Source organism: Syngnathus acus, chromosome 4 (assembly GCF_901709675.1).
Source record: "Syngnathus acus chromosome 4, fSynAcu1.2, whole genome shotgun sequence".
NCBI lineage: Eukaryota > Metazoa > Chordata > Actinopteri > Syngnathiformes > Syngnathidae > Syngnathus > Syngnathus acus.
In genome coordinates, this window is record NC_051090.1 from 10,264,710 (window position 1) to 10,280,460 (window position 15,751).

At 45.9% G+C, this 15,751-nt stretch overlaps 2 protein-coding genes and 3 non-coding genes across 5 annotated transcripts; all 5 read right to left on the minus strand.

Moving 5' to 3' along the window:
• Window positions 1-323: 323 nt before the first annotated feature.
• Window positions 324-6,339, minus strand: rad54l (RAD54 like). The gene is made up of 17 exons (XM_037249989.1): window positions 4,921-6,339; window positions 4,746-4,826; window positions 4,327-4,440; window positions 4,191-4,251; window positions 3,855-3,990; window positions 3,688-3,757; window positions 3,238-3,526; window positions 3,036-3,160; window positions 2,802-2,952; window positions 2,591-2,717; window positions 2,449-2,523; window positions 2,206-2,336; window positions 1,945-2,055; window positions 1,681-1,883; window positions 1,431-1,610; window positions 1,193-1,356; window positions 324-770 (listed from the first exon to the last, which is right to left on the minus strand). The coding sequence occupies exons 1-17, from the start codon at window positions 4,921-4,923 to the stop codon at window positions 566-568; spliced, it is 2,226 nt and encodes a 741-aa protein (XP_037105884.1). The 5' UTR covers window positions 4,924-6,339; the 3' UTR covers window positions 324-565.
• Window positions 6,340-7,008: 669 nt separating this feature from the next.
• LOC119121911 (neurturin) lies at window positions 7,009-11,821 on the minus strand. The gene is made up of 4 exons (XM_037249990.1): window positions 11,763-11,821; window positions 10,722-10,780; window positions 9,824-9,998; window positions 7,009-7,831 (listed from the first exon to the last, which is right to left on the minus strand). The coding sequence occupies exons 1-4, from the start codon at window positions 11,791-11,793 to the stop codon at window positions 7,431-7,433; spliced, it is 666 nt and encodes a 221-aa protein (XP_037105885.1). The 5' UTR covers window positions 11,794-11,821; the 3' UTR covers window positions 7,009-7,430.
• A 3,182-nt stretch (window positions 11,822-15,003) lies between these two features.
• On the minus strand, window positions 15,004-15,075 carry trnah-gug. The gene has a single exon. It is a non-coding gene; the product is annotated as a tRNA-His (tRNA).
• Window positions 15,076-15,269: 194 nt separating this feature from the next.
• On the minus strand, window positions 15,270-15,341 carry trnah-gug. The gene has a single exon. It is a non-coding gene; the product is annotated as a tRNA-His (tRNA).
• Window positions 15,342-15,408: 67 nt separating this feature from the next.
• trnah-gug lies at window positions 15,409-15,480 on the minus strand. The gene has a single exon. It is a non-coding gene; the product is annotated as a tRNA-His (tRNA).
• Between the last annotated feature and the right edge of the window lie 271 nt (window positions 15,481-15,751).

The following is a 15,751-nucleotide window of genomic DNA, read 5'->3' on the forward strand; positions in this document are numbered from 1 at the left end:
TGAGGCTAACATAATGGAAAATATCAGTATGTGCTAACGGTTAACTGATAGTTGCAGTAACAGGCATATGATCTTTATCCTCCAACTACGGAGCAATGTAATCCTGCGTCTGACAGGAAATGTAAATCATTTAAATCCGTATGTCTAATACGCTGTCCTCGTGTGGCCGTGGTGGGAACATCACGTTGTGGGAAAGCAGTTGTCAATTGCAATTAAGAAACAGATGAATGAAATGGTTGTTGCTAATGTTGTCACTTAGCCAAGAGCACCCGTAATTCCCGGAGGTCAGGGCCTTGCTCTGAAAATTCACCAACACCGGTCTACACATTTGAATTGAGATATATTTATGCCTTTTGATGCCGATTTCAAAAATGTAAAGAAAAAAAAAAAGTTGACCGGTATGATTAAATAAGATAACTACAGGCATTACTGTAACGCTACCGGCACAAGTTCAAGTTCGTGAAGCACTGCTGATTAATGTACGTGATAATACAAAAATGGGCTTTTATTTGGGGATAAAAAAGCAACACTGACAAAAAAATGTATAAGCAGAAATAAATCCAAGTCAAACAACACCCCTTTGGTCCTCATGGGAGCGCTGGTGGAAGACGAAGGAGATGGTGGCGGCGTCCCAGCAAGCCTTCAGCACTTGGTCCCTTAGGCCCTTCTTGTCCCAGCAGTGGTGCCACTGGGACAGGTCGCTGGTGCAGTCCAACTCTGGCGCAGGCGGCCGCACTTGGATGCCATTGACACAGCGGCGACAGCGGAACCTGCGAAGTGGCTTCAAGTCACGCGTCTGATGCCGTTTGCCATTTGTTTGACAGGTAACTGCTGTTTGGTGGAGGCTTACAATTACCCTGTATTCACAGTATGTTAGCATTAAGCTACAGATGTTTAATTGATGGTTGTTTTGAATATTTTGGTGGTAAAAAATAACATACCAAACAATCTAACTTTTTTTTCCTCATTTCAGTTTTACAGTTAAGTGAGAGTGACAAAGAAAATTCAAACAAGCTCGCTTCGCTTCTTTGGAGAACTGCGTGAGCAAGTCTGAAGTGAGTAAGGTGACATGATTTCTTTTGATTTGAAACAGAAAACATCTAAACTGTGTTGGTCTTGGAAGATGTCTAACTGCAAAAGCTCGAAAACGTGATCGCATGCCGGCCTATAAGGCAGAAAAGCAAATTCTTACTTGTCGTGCGTGTCACTAGCCGTCTCTCCGTTGAGCGCAAAGAGCTCGCGGAGTTCCCCGAGCGAAAAGTGTCGCTCCACGTCCTGTTCTTCATCCACCACGCAGCTGCTCAGTGCCTTCTTGTGCGCCTGCCGTTGCAGGATTTTCTCCTCGATGGTTCCCGTCTGCGGACGCATGGGGCAGGATCACGTACAAAACATCGGAACTCAAGATGGTCGTCGCTCGCCCGTCGACTCACCGACAGCAGCCTGTAGATGTAGCACGTCTTCTTCTGGCCGTCCCTCCACACCCGCGCCATGGCTTGCTCGTCGTTGGCCGGGTTCCAGTCGGGATCAAACATCACCAGACGGTTGGCGCCGATCAGGTTCAGACCGCAGCCGCCCGCCTTGCTGCTCAGCATGAAGATGAACTCTGGGTTCTGAAACAAGAAGCGGTTGAATTGAAACCATGAAAATGGCGAGATGCATCTTCAAGGATTTTCAACTTACGTCAGGACTGTTGAATCTCTCCACAATCTTGGCCCTCTTCTTGATGGACATGGTGCCATCCAGTCGTACATAGGGATACCTTCTGGAGTGGCACAGCCTCTCAAAGATGTCCAATGTTTGCGTGTAGTTGGAGACCAGCACTACTTTGTCGCTGGTGGTGGTCCTTGTCACGGCCAGGATCAAGTCCAGGACCAACATTTTGCCTGGAATGACAGCAAGTACATGGCATCACTTGTGCCGACGTTCGCGCCGGCATCGTCTTACCTGACAGCTGCGGCTCCACACTTTTAACGGAGTAGCCGCCTGGGAAAAGATCCAGAGTGCCTTGGAAACCTTCCTCTCCCTGCAAGCACTTGTCATGGATGAGAGCTGGGTCTGACAAGAGTGGACATGCGAGGGAAGAGCCACATTTGAAGGTCTCATAGCCAAATACAGTGCTGCTTTGAGATAAGACTCGAATGAATTCTGAGACCAAAGCAAAATATAAAATAAAAAACGGTGCTACGAGTGTCAAGGAAATCTTACGATTGCACAGTTTCTTGAGCGAGGTGATGGACGACAGGGAGGAGACGTTAATCTTGCCCGTCTGCAGTGCCTCCATGGGCTTGGCCTGCGTCAGAAAGTGTTTGTAGAGCGCCGTCTGCAGCGGCGTTAGCCTGTTGCGAGACAACACATTTGCGCCATTAGCAGTTCAAGTCAAGAAAGGTCTCAGAAGTTTGAGCCAGAAAAGTCCCAAATTGTAAAATTAGTGGGGCAAATTACACCTACTTGCAGCAGACCACCTGCTCGATCTTCACAGGCAAATATTTGGACAGGATGTCGGAGGTTCTCCTGATTAAACACCTGAAAAAACCACAGCACTCAAGGCCCCTTTCACCCCAAAGCGGAGAGAGGGGGGGGGGGGAAAGACCTGTTGACGATGGCAATGAGCTCCTTGAGTTTGTCCTCTCCCTCCTGTCGTTCTTTATCGCTGGCGTCGGCGTCACGACCCTTCAAGATGGGCAGCTCGAATCGCTTCTTGAACTCCTGAGCGGTACCTGATGTGACGGAAAACATTTTGAATAGCATTGCAACAGCTGCTCAAAACTCTGTCTGGCCCAGCCATGCACGCGAGCGCTAACCTAAGATGCCGGCGTTGACAAAGTGCACCAGGCTAAAGTACTCCAGCAGGTCATTCTGGATGGGTGTGCCCGATATCAGCACCCTCCTCTGGGCACGCATGGCGTTCAGGGCTTGGTACGTCTGGTTGTCGGAGTTCTTGAGCCGGTGGCCCTGCGTGCGAGTGAGACTGTGTGTGCTGCGCCGCTGACCGCGCTGCAAAGGTCAGCGTTGCGAGTCAAGCGGCCTGCAAATACCTCATCGCAGATGATAAGTCCCACTTGGCCTTTGTGCAGAACCTCAGCGTGCAGCCGGAAGGTCTCATAGGAGATGATGAGAATCGGCGTTGGTGCACGAAGCCCACGCTGCGAGATGAAGTTCACTAGGAAAGACGACGGACGTGCAGTAACGTCGCACGACGTACGCGGTCGAGCCACGCCGCAGCGCCCGATTGCTCACCGAGCTGTCGGTCAATGTTGTCCTTGGAGCCTCCGTCGATGGCCAGGGGCGCAACGCGCGCTCCCAGCCACTTGGACACCTCGTTGTACCAGTTGCGCACCAGACTGGAGGGCGACACCACAATGGCCTTGTCGATCTCAGGCTTGGCGTCGGCGCTCTGGCGCAGCAGCGTCCACACCAGCGCGATGCACTGCAGGGTCTTGCCCAGGCCCATCTCGTCGGCCATGATGCAGCCGAACGAGCCGGGGATGCGGCGCCCCGTAACGCAGTCCCACAGGAACTTGACGCCCTAGAATTCGGTTACTGACATTAGGGCCCTGGGCCTATTTCATATTGGCCCTTTTAAGAATAATCATTGGTCAGTTTTACCGATTAAACACTGAAACATTCTTTTTCACGAAACAGACAGAGTGACATCCAAGTGCCGTTTATGTATTACGTGGAGCTTACCTCTCTTTGGTGAGGTCTGAGCACCTTCCCTAAGACAGGGTCCACAACCACATGGACAGGACTTTTGTCCCTGCACAAGACAACAAGACAAAAGAAAAAAGAGTGACAAAGTGAACCAGATAGGATGTGGATACATGTTGGCCGTGTAACTGTCAGAGTGCTCCTACTTGTCTATTTTGAGCAGCTCGTGGGCGCTCAGCGTCTCGGGCTCAAACAGAACCAGGGCATCGTCCGCAAAAGGGTCGTGAAGCGCCCGCCTCACTCCGGCTCGCTTCAGGCCCAGCGTCCGGATGCCCAGCGGGCCTGTTACGGGGGGGAAACAAGGCAAAAGCTTCAGGTTATGTTCTTGATTAAAGCTCTGTCTGAGGACCACTAGTAGCATCATGCTAACAGCTAAAGCTAATAATACAGAGTCAGATCCACAAGTACACAATTGTAACCCTTCATACCCAACTGGACATTACCCTTGCCCCCTTAAAAACTTGTGTTGGTCAAAATCTCACCTGTGTAATTTGGGATGGGAACTTTAAATGGCCTGGAGAGGATCCGACGAATAAACTCCTCCTGCAGATACATGATTTCCATCAGGTGATGAGGCAGTTAGACTCAAGCAAATGCCACGCCTTCACTGGTGCTTACGTGTTTGTTGCTGTCCGGGCATGCGGGGCCAACGCTGAGCTGTGTCAGGGGCCTCCTGAACAGAGACACGGGACTTGGTTGCGTCGCTTGGCTCCCTATAGCTCTTTTTTTCTTCTGTGGACAGCAGCACAGTACACCTGTCAATCACTCAGCACAATCACCCAACATTAAAAGCAACACGAATAAATATGAAAGCAAACAAACTACAGCGGCATCGTCGTGCCAAGGAACTGTGTTGAAGTCGATTGAGGAGCTTCATTTACAGAAACGTAGTATTGTGCTGCCAACTTGTGGCAACTATGTGTAATTATAAATACTTGCAGGATTTCATTAAGGTGGATGTTTGATTAGTAATGTTGGCATTTTAGAAAAACTTAAGTATATTCACTCTTAGCTGGTAATTCAACAAATTAACTGACCGTCGCACACGTCCACTCTTGGTCATCCTCACCGTCGGCTTGCTTTCGTTTGGCGACCTGACTGGGAGCCCAACTCCTCCTCTGGGTGGTGACAAGACAAAAGATGCAAAACAAAATATGTCAACTTACAGGAGACTTTTAATGGCAATGAAACAAGCTCCATTTTATTTCTGACCATGTTCACTCTGTTGTCGTCGCGTTTCGGCCCAAAATTAGCCTGCTAACATCCTTGCCAGCGCATCGGCGAGCTTCCAATGAGATGTTTGGCTCTCGAAATCAAAGTGTGACTTGACTTAAAAAAGAATATTAAACTATATGTACATCGGCGACTACTATTCAAAAACCGACGACAGTACTGAGCGCTCGATTCCTCCTCTCTCAAACTGCGCGCTTAACAACTACGGCAAGCGCAAAGCTGAAAAACACGCTATTTTAATTACTCAAATAAAATCACAATTACGCTAAAGTTTACTCACTCAACTAATATGGTTTACTCTAATTGAGACAAAGAGTCCGGCGAATCAGTTTTCTCCACATCAGAGGCGATGAGATTAATATTAATCTCATATGGTTCATCCCATAAACCCCACCACCCTCTTGCCAAAATCAAAATGGTACGTCCGGGGTCTGACGTGTTTAGTAAACCAGAAACTCGAAGCAAAGAAATACATTGCGTAATTCTTATATTCTTTCCACTTCCGTGGTAAATCAGTTGCTATTATCAAATATGTGTATTATTTTAACTTGTTTTTCAACAGACACCTGGACAGTCTGTTGTTATTTCAAGATTTTTTTGCGCCTCCCTAAACAAAGAAATATTTAAGATGTTGCGAGCGATTATTTGAACAAAATCAACCGTGTAACCAAGGAATTCAACTTTTATTTTGGCGTACACCTGTTATAGCCTATTTGTAAATCTTGTAGCGTAATTTCCGGATGTGGTAAAGCGAATGTGGGCGGCGGCGTGGTTGGTTTGTGAAGATGATGCTTGTTAATGGTCTCGCGTCTCAGCGCATCCAAAATTAAACGGCGTGTTGAAAAGCCGTCACTTTGAAGAACGCTTGGCTCACGTCTATATTTGTCCTGGCATCCCACAACACCATGTCGGCGTGTAAACGAGGCTACTGGGGCGTGCCCCTCCTAGTGAGTGTGTGTTTGCGTGCGCGGGGGGATGCCATGTGCGTGTGTGGGTGTGTGGACGTGTCAATGGCATGTTTGCTTTGACCTTGGCGGCAACATTTTACCGCCGTCAGGAAAAGCAGGGAACAAGTTTGAAAAATGCTTTTTGACTCTGGGACGGCAAGCTGATCAAGCAAAAGTTTCTCTACGTAAACAAGTGTTGGGACACACACTTCTCGCTCTACTGTCACCTTTGAAATTATAAAACTGCCGTTCTGTTTACTGTACTTTATGTACATTATATATACGGTAGAGACGCTGACATCTAACGTCGACAGATTCGAACAAATCGGAGTTCAAACCAAAAATTCGAAGCTTTTGAACCTCCCCAAACTGAACAAAACACCGGCCTCCGAACAGTTTACCGAGCCAGGTTAGGGTTAGTGTTTCCGCGTCCCTGAAGCAACGTTCGGAAGCTTCCGGACAGACATGTGATCAACGCACCACTCTTCTCTCTAGTGACCGTGTGTGCGTTCACATATCCCTCTGCCCAGTAAAGTGGTGTCGTACAACAGCGGTCCACAACCATTTTACTAATGAGTGTATGTGTATTAGACATCACAAATATCACTAATTATTACGCAAAAGGGTCCATTGTTGTTACGTCATAACGGAATAATCAGTTTTCCATTATTTCTTATGGGAAAAATTGAATCAGACTCCGACCAAATCGGTGTCCGACCAGTTTTCTGGAACAAATTATGATCGGAGTCAGAGGTTCTACTGTAGGTAATTTGCATATACGTACGTTTTTCAACAGGAGTGCTAGATGCTGCTTGGAAGTAACTTCACTGATGCACAAGCACCAGTAGATGACAGCAATGCACCACTTCAGATTTGAAATTAGCCCAGTTTGGGAGTACTCATGCATGCTGTAGGAGCAAAAAATTATGGCAGCACAAAACATCTTAGATGTGTCAAATAGCATCAAAGTCACTGATACATCAAAGCTTGTTTTCTCCAGTTTCTGGTTGAAGTTCTGGTTGAACGTTAGAAGTTTGTCAATCTTTCATGTGTTCTGCTGCTGATTTCAAAAGAATGGAAAACCCTTTTTCCCCTGTGAAAGAAGGGGGTTTCTTCTTTCTTTTGGTAGATTGTGTTTATAGTCATGGAACACAAGATTGTGTGGATCTTGAAAAAACAGTCAAAAATCAATAAAAGGGCTGGTGGCAATGTGGGCTTGGCTGCTTTGAAAAGGTCTGGCTGTCCATTGCAGTTCAGAAGCATCTAGCAGTGATGTCAAAAAAAGCAAATGACCAGTTGGTAATCAGTTCCAGGAACTTTGAGATTCTACTCTCTCCGACCTGGATCTTTCCAAAGTACTCGCCCCTTACCAGGGTCTTCCTATGAGTTCCTAGTTCCGGGGTTAAAACTCTCTTTGGGGGCATCTCGGCGCTGCCCCCCTCAAGAAGTTTCTGAATTGGACTCCCAGCTGCCCACCTTGAGCAAGCCGCCAAGCCGCCTACAGTTTCCACGATGACATCACAACATTGTCAAAGCGACGGCTCAGCCCACGCAGCTGCAGTCGGCGGCCGAGAGCCACCGGATAGTCTGCCACATAGCACGAGCGTCCATGAAGGACACGGTCTCGTAGCGGGTGGGCCGGCAGCACGGCCGGCCACTGAGCTTGCGAGCCGAGACGCCCCCCTGTGCTACCAGGGCCCCAAGCGCCAGGTCGTAGTTCCTGCGGGCAGCGCGGCATGAACCCACGCAGTACTTGAACAGGATGATCTCGTCCGAGTCGTAGCCCAGGCCCAGCTCGCGGACACGCGTCCGACGCTTCTCCACGCGGCACGACGCGTCGGGCCTCTTGGGCTTGCTGCGTGATGTCGGTGGTTGGCCGTTGCGAGGTGAGCGCCGCCAACGGCGCTGAGCGGCGTCCACGTTCTGGAGCAGCGTCCATGCTTCTAGAAACACACAACACGCACTTTGGCTATGTCATTTCAAAATGGTCAGTCGCCGCTTTTAATGGCAGTGACACAAGCCAAAAAATTAGGTACACGTTACCGAGCACTCAAGCTGCGATGCTAAAATGATGCAACGTAGATGAGTTTGCCTGTCTCGGCCTCATTTTCTCGTGGATCCACACGGCATTGCTTGTCAGTTCATGCCTCCAAGTTTACGGCAGGAACACTAGTACTGTAATCAGTCGGCTGCAGGCCCACATTTGTGGAAATGTTCTCCAGGGGAGCAAATCCTCGACAACTGGATGGCGCATGCAGCCACGTTCAGACACGCACAGCACGCACGTAATGTCATAATTACACAGAAATATTTTCTTGTTACACGTCACGCTCAGCGAGCTGTGATAGTATAAACACGAAAGATGTTAAGCGTTTAAAATCATTTCAGTGCTTGTCAAGCCACGTTGATTGGTTTTTTGTCTAATACGATCAATGAGGCCAACAGGGGGCAGTATAATAAAGGGGTTTTCAACTGGTTTTGTCCAAGGGACCACCATGATAACCAAGAAACAACTCGGGGACCACTGCTTTGGCGTAATATTATTTTATTTTGCACCAAAGGAGGATAGACCTTTACAGGCTATTTATTTGCATCTGTATGTCTAATTTGGGAATCTCAGCTACATTTGACATATTTTGGATGGGTAAATGATTCACAAAATTAGCAGGAGAATAAACCAAGTCTAAATTGACTTGAGGGTTGAACCCAAGGTTGAAGTCTATCATTCTATAACCGAGCCACGCCCCTCGTAACTTTGCTTGGGGAGGGCGGAACCTGTTCAAATATGCTACACGGTGAAAACAACCCAAGAAGACACAAAAAGTAAATTGATGCTGCCATGAATGGCGCTGCCAGGCCCTACTAGGACCAAAATATAAATATAAAATGCCTTACTCAAGGACACTTTGACATGATCACAGGGCTTGAAGCTTGAACCCAATATCTCCAAGTTTGGACTGTCACTCTACGACTGAGCCACGTGAAGAAGTCATTAGGCAGTCAGGAATCACCTTTGGCTAGAAAAGGTTGATGGCTAGGAATGGGAGGGTGTACCTATTCTCACGGGTTAACTTAGTGTAATAGGGCTGCTGTTAGAATTTGTACCCCCTGTAACTTTGCTTTGGGAAGGGGCAACGTGTTCAAATTTGCTACACTTGATGAAAACACCCCAAGAAGTAAATTGATTGTTCACAAAATTAGCTGGACAATAAATCAAGTCTAAATAATATATCAATTTCATTTTTAAATATGTTACAATTATTTTCCATTTCCAATTCGCGGGCCACCTGCAATACCGCCACGGACCACTAGAGGACCGCGGACCACCGGTTGATAATAATGGTATAACACATGGAGGCCTTTCGTCAGTATGTTGCAGTAATATTAGTCATCCTTTGCAGAGGGCAAGAAATAAAAAAAAATCGATGTAATCATAATGAACTTCAATTACTTGCAGATCTTTGTTATTTGTGGGTTGGCACGGTTCCCATCTGCCACAAATAGCGAGCATTCCACTCTTCTTATCCTGACAACTTGGATTATGGAGTGTTTGAGTGGACGGACTTTTTCGAAGGATGCTGCATGGTTGAATGGCTTATTTTTACCCGGGCTCCGGTGACCGAGCTCAGCCTTGAGAAGGTCCAGATACTTTAGCTGGACTATATTAAGAAGCTCCCATGTGCCAGTGCATTGTAGCAGTTAGCTTAGCATCAGAGTTGGGTGAATGGGTGAAAGAAGCGGCCAATGAAAGCGTGAATCTGCAGCTGCTACGCTCAGTAGCGCCCCCTGGAAAGTTAGAACTCAGCTCATGACACCAATTGCGCCTGTTGACACGAAATTAGGTTAACACGTCTATGGATCAAAACGTTTCCTGAAGTGGTGTCTTAAAATTCCTTAAGTGCTGTTAGTTGAAAGATAAACCAAGAAGAACCTACCAAAGGCCTCCGGCCAGAAGGGGTCAGCTAGGTCGCGGGTCTCCGGTGCATCAGACCTCCTGGGGGGCCGCCTGAGGCCATGCCGGTGTGAGTCCAGCTGGTTCTCTGGACTGTCCTCCTTGGAAAAAACATCCTCCGCCAGGGCTAGTAACGCCGCCATCAACCACACCATCACCTGACAAAAACAAAATGGTCGCCCATCAAGCCTTGGCAACAAAAACGAGATTGTATGAGACTGTGTAGATACATGCCGCTGATTTTTGAGTGCGCCTTTTATTCAGTTTTTTTTTTACGACATCACAAAAGCGGACATTAGCATTTAGCTGTTTGCAGTTTTTAGTGTGTGTTCACAGTGACACACTACACGATGGAAAGTGCAGCCATTGTCAGCGGACACGTGATCGCTCGCGCTGAATATTTTACAACTGCAATTGAAGCGAGCGCCTCTGCGGCCGCATCGCCGTGGAAACTGTGCTTCACGCTCTCCTACTGTATATGAAATAATCCACACATGTTTTCAGTTCATACTGATGACAGTAATTAACTTTTCTTCTCTCATCTTTTCACAGATGTAGCCTGTCATTTTGGCTTCTTTGTTTTCCTTACTAAAATATGATAATTTAGAAATGTTTGTTTTTTGTAAAATGTACCTTCATTTTAGAGACATGGCATCTGTTTTTTCCTTCCACTTTTTTTCTCTTAAATTATTTTATTGTCATAATAGTCATTTTCGTAACTGGGCAGCAAACAATTGCGAGTGTTTTCAAAAGGTAGCGAATGTTGTTGAATATCTTGTAAAACTTGATTCAACTTGATTCTGTGCTTTTTTTAACGTCTTCAATTGTATTCTGACTGACAAGCTTGCGCTGTGTTTGTTTCGTCAGCACATTTTGCTGACCTTCCAGTTCCCGAGCTGCTGCCGGCACTGTGAGGCCTTGTGCCTCCACCGTTTTCCATCTGAAAGACAAAAAGAACGAGGAACGCAATTATGCCAGTGGGAACGTTCCTCGGAATGACACAAACCACCATTGGTGAGTGTTTGCTTGATCCATGACCACGAGAACTATATCGCAAATCATCTTTCCTCATTGAAACAAATGGAAATGACATAAATCCATCCAACATACAAATATGACGCATGTGCATATAAAATAAAATGTAAAGAACTTGTGGCCACCAGGAGGCAGAATAATACATACAACATTTTATGGGAACCTTTCTTCGATCAGCTTTAGTGGTTGTGGAATCCATGTTGACATCCAACTCCATATATGAAAAAACTTAGCCAATGGTGGGGCAACATGTCACATGTTTACGCTCTATTTGATTGCTAAATAAGAACTTAGCACTGACACAAAATATGAAACGGACATAAATGAAAATTATACCTGAAATTGGGTTTTTGATCTGGTAAACATTTAGTTGATATAACATGCCTCGGTCTTTCGTGTGTGAACTTTTCGAGTATAGGACAATGAATTTGCATTTAATATTTGGAACGGATTGTTTATGCTACTCCGGAAGCTAAGTACTTTATTGGTGTAAATGGTTTGCAAAGCACTGGTATGTACAGTGCAGAACTGTGCATTATTATTAAAGCTAAGTACTTTATTGGTGTAAATGGTTTGCAAAGCACTGGTATGTACAGTGCAGAACTGTGCATTATTATTATTATTATTATTATTATTATTATGTACAAAAAAGATTGTACAAATAGCAACCGCCCGGCAGCACTTTCATTTGTTAATCAATAAAATACTTTTCGTTATTTAACTTTCACGGTAAATCGTTTCATAAAAAATCCCACGCAACACATTTAGGGTCCCGGACGGACCAAGTAACGAGTATGTTCTAGAATGGCCGCCAGTTTTATGAATGTTCTAGAATTAGATGACGTCACTGGAATTTTTTAATTGTGTCGGCGTGATCGGCGTCTTACCTGTCCGCACCTTCCCGCTCCCGCAGATCATGGACGCAGCTCCGAATCTACGTGCGCGTGCGGGCGGGCGCGCTCCGGCAAGGCTCAGATGCGCGCGTTGTGCAGCCTCCGTGTTGCGCGGTCACGCGCAAGCACACTCGCGCTAGTCCTTGCAAGCAATATGTGCGTGCGTGAACTGTGAAGACCAATCGTTCGCAGCTTGCACGCATGATTAAACACTATAGAACTTTATTCTGGCAACAAAAGGAGTTTTACAATATACGGTATTACTTTTTCTCCTCATAACACCACATTGGTTTTGAAACTCAAGTTTATGTCGTAACATTCCGACTAATTGGTTGAATAGAGCACAGATTATTTTGTTGAACTGGTAACCATGGCAACAAAAGTTCTAATTGATCATTCGTTGTTATGTTGTTCATGTGTACATGCTTTTATCAAGCACTTGACGTAAAAATCACATGTGCTCATCTTTTTTATCACTCCAATGTCCTGTATTCTACAAGTACTTTTCAAGTGTCCTGATTGCTGCTCAAAGCCTCAAAGCCTCAAAGCCTCTGCAGCTTCCTTGTATGGGCTGAGTCAGCCGGAGCGTGACGGCCAACGGGGCACGGAAAGAATCCGGACGGTGAAAAAGTCTTCTCGGAGGACACCTAATTAGTTACACAGTCCTCAAGGTCAGGCGTCACCTACGACCAGGGACGGGTCCCCTGGGTCATTTAATATGAAGCTCCTCAGGGTCATATATTCTTTATCCTCTGTGAAGAACGACTTATATTAGTGATGTACTAAGGAGCTGAGTCCAGGTCTATGTACAGTATCACTTTATTCTGCCCTCAGCTGTCCAAGGCAGGCACACTTGAATGAGTACTCGAGGTACACAGTACGACTCTGGGTACATAGTCGTCTGACATCCAACAGAAGAACATCTCCTATACAACACTCAGTGTGCCTCCACAAACGTGGGGGGGCCCTGACTCCCGGCAGGTTGCCGGCTGGCCCACCGAGGGCCACCCCAGTGATTCATTGACACTACGCTGACCCCCAAATGGAAGTGCAACAGGAGGCCCAGTCCTGCAGGTGGAACAACTAAACGCACACCTTCATACATCACTCTTTGACCCTCACGAAAGCTTATCACGCGGACAACTTCACCTGGTCCAGATGCTCTAGAACAGCTAGCAGTGAACAAGTCATCAAGCGCTGCGTGCCGGCACAGCCATGCCGATACATCATTTTAATTCTCCAGCTATGGTTGTATTTTCAGGCGGCGGAACGTCAGCTGCGCAAACACGGCATGAAGGATGTGAAAGGAAACGGGATCTCCGGAGGGTTGGCGCTAGTCGGATGTGATGGATGTGATATATATTAGAGATGTTGGATATGATGTTTTTTCAGACTTACTCAATGTTAGATTTTCTTTTTGCCTTAAGTATCGGTGGCTGGTATCGGCAGCCTCCAATTTACCAGATACCTTAAAATAAGGCTGGCATCGGGGTACTCGACGATCCCTTGTATACACATTGATGAATGAATGGATGAACGCTCTGGAGACGGGCCAGAGGCCTGATGAAAGTGGAGCCGAGACCAGGCCAGCCAGCGCCATTGCTGTGCAGACCACCAACGGTGAATATGAAGGCTCCTTTGTGTTTGTGCATGCCGGACTTGACAACAGTGGCCAGGTCAAGGAGCTTCTTTTAATAGAGGACACCTGCTCTGCCGGTTTGGACTTTTTGCTGAACTTCCCATGAGTCTGTTCTCATATTCCTTGTGTGCGTCACCTGTGAATACATTTTAGCATGACTGAGATTCTGCTGACATTTAACTCAATTGGCTAAAAAAAAATACAAGGTGCCAAATTCTTGAAAATAAAGTTAATTCAAATAACGTTAGAAAAGAAGTGTGGGCTAAAAACCAGCAGTTTGGACTTTTAGCGCCCTCTGCTGTTTTGGAATGCAGTTGACAACCCACGTCTGCACATGCAAAACTAAAGTAAGAACGTTTTGCTGATGTTCAGACAATAAAGTAATAATTTTAGAAAACATTTGCAATTTCACGAAAATTGTTGAATTTATTTGGATTTTATTTACAAAAGAGAACAAAATTGTATAACATTTAGAACAGAATGACGTCAACATATTGATGGTAAAGCGGCGAGATAGTTATGCTCACACGAGCGTGATGGCGTCACTCGGAACTCACGTCTCAGGAATGTAAGCGGCGGGAACACGCTGGGCAGAAAGAGTTTCCCGGGAGATGTACGGTCATTAAAAAAAACATTACGGAGAACAAGAAGGGGAAAAGGAGATGCGTGTGTGTCTGTTGTATTAATTATAATTAATCATCATTATGGCGAGCTCTCTGTGGAATGTTGACAGCCGGCTAACTTGAAGCAACACGCACTCAAAAGTCGCTACGGGCGACATTGTGTAGTGCAGCAATAAGGTAACTCGCCCCCTTGATGCCATCAGACAACGTTTTGGATGAGAGGGTGCATCAATTAATTGATAAATCTCTCAAAGTCAAAGTGTATTTTATTGCAAATGTCTTCACATATGCCACAAAGGAATCGAAATTAGGTTCGTTTGTAAGCATCTCATCTCGTTTGGAAAACATTTAGTCTATTTTATGATAGATGTTACAGACTACACCAGTCACTGATTCGTAATCAATTCTTGTTTGTGCATTTTTTGCACTGTCAATTTAAAATGACGTCGATGAATAAACGGACAGGAGAGCCCGAATCTTTGTAATTCAAACACTTGAACCACAGTGTGCAGAAGCTCCAAAAAGACATGCCTGGATACTTTTATTTATGTATGTATGTATGTATGTATGTATGTATGTATGTATGTATGTATGTATGTATGTATGTATGTATGTATGTATGTATGTATGTATGTATGTATGTGTGTGTGTATGTATGTATGTGTGTGTGTATGAATGTATGTGTGTGTGTATGTGTGTGTGTGTGCGTGTGTGTGTGTGTGCGTGTTTGTTCGTTTATTTATTCATTTATTTATTTTTTTGATTAAGCCATAGTGCATGAATGGAAGTTTTGACTGGTCTGTACTGTGGCCTGCAGTGCCCCCATGTGGTGACTTCCGAAAACTCACACAATATCCAAAAAGATATCCTCGAGAATAGGAAGCCAAGGTTGTTGAATTAACCGCCGGAAAATAATTACCCTATTCATTTGAACTTATGGACTGAAAGGAGATAAGAAACAGCACGACAAAAATGCCGTGACCCGGATTCGAACCGGGGTTGCTGCGGCCACAACGCAGAGTACTAACCACTATACGATCACGGCTTGATGCTCATCTTTTGGCAAAAGCTCTCACTTTATTTAATTGTCAGGACTGAGAACCGAATTAAAATGCCGTGACCGGGATTGCTGCGGCCACAACGCAGAGTACTAACCACTATACGATCACGGCTTGATGCTCATCTTTTGGCAAAAGCTCTCACTTTATTTAATTGTCAGGACTGAGAACCGAATTAAAATGCCGTGACCCGGATTCGAACCGGGGTTGCTGCGGCCACAACGCAGAGTACTAACCACTATACGATCACGGCTTGATGCTCATCTTTTGGCAAAAGCTCTCACTTTATTTAATTGTCAGGACTGAGAACCGAATTAAAATGCCGTGACCCGGATTCGAACCGGGGTTGCTGCGGCCACAACGCAGAGTACTAACCACTATACGATCACGGCTTGATGCTCATCTTTCGGCAAAAGCTCTCAGTTTATTTAATTGTCAGGACTGAGAACCGAATTAAAATGCCGTGACCCGGATTCGAACCGGAGTTGCTGCGGCCACAACGCAGAGTACTAACCACTATACGATCACGGCTTGATGCTCATCTTTTGGCAAAAGCTCTCACTTTATTTAATTGTCAGGACTGAGAACCGAATTAAAATGCCGTGACCCGGATTCGAACCGGAGTTGCTGCGGCCACAACGCAGAGTACTAACCACTATACGA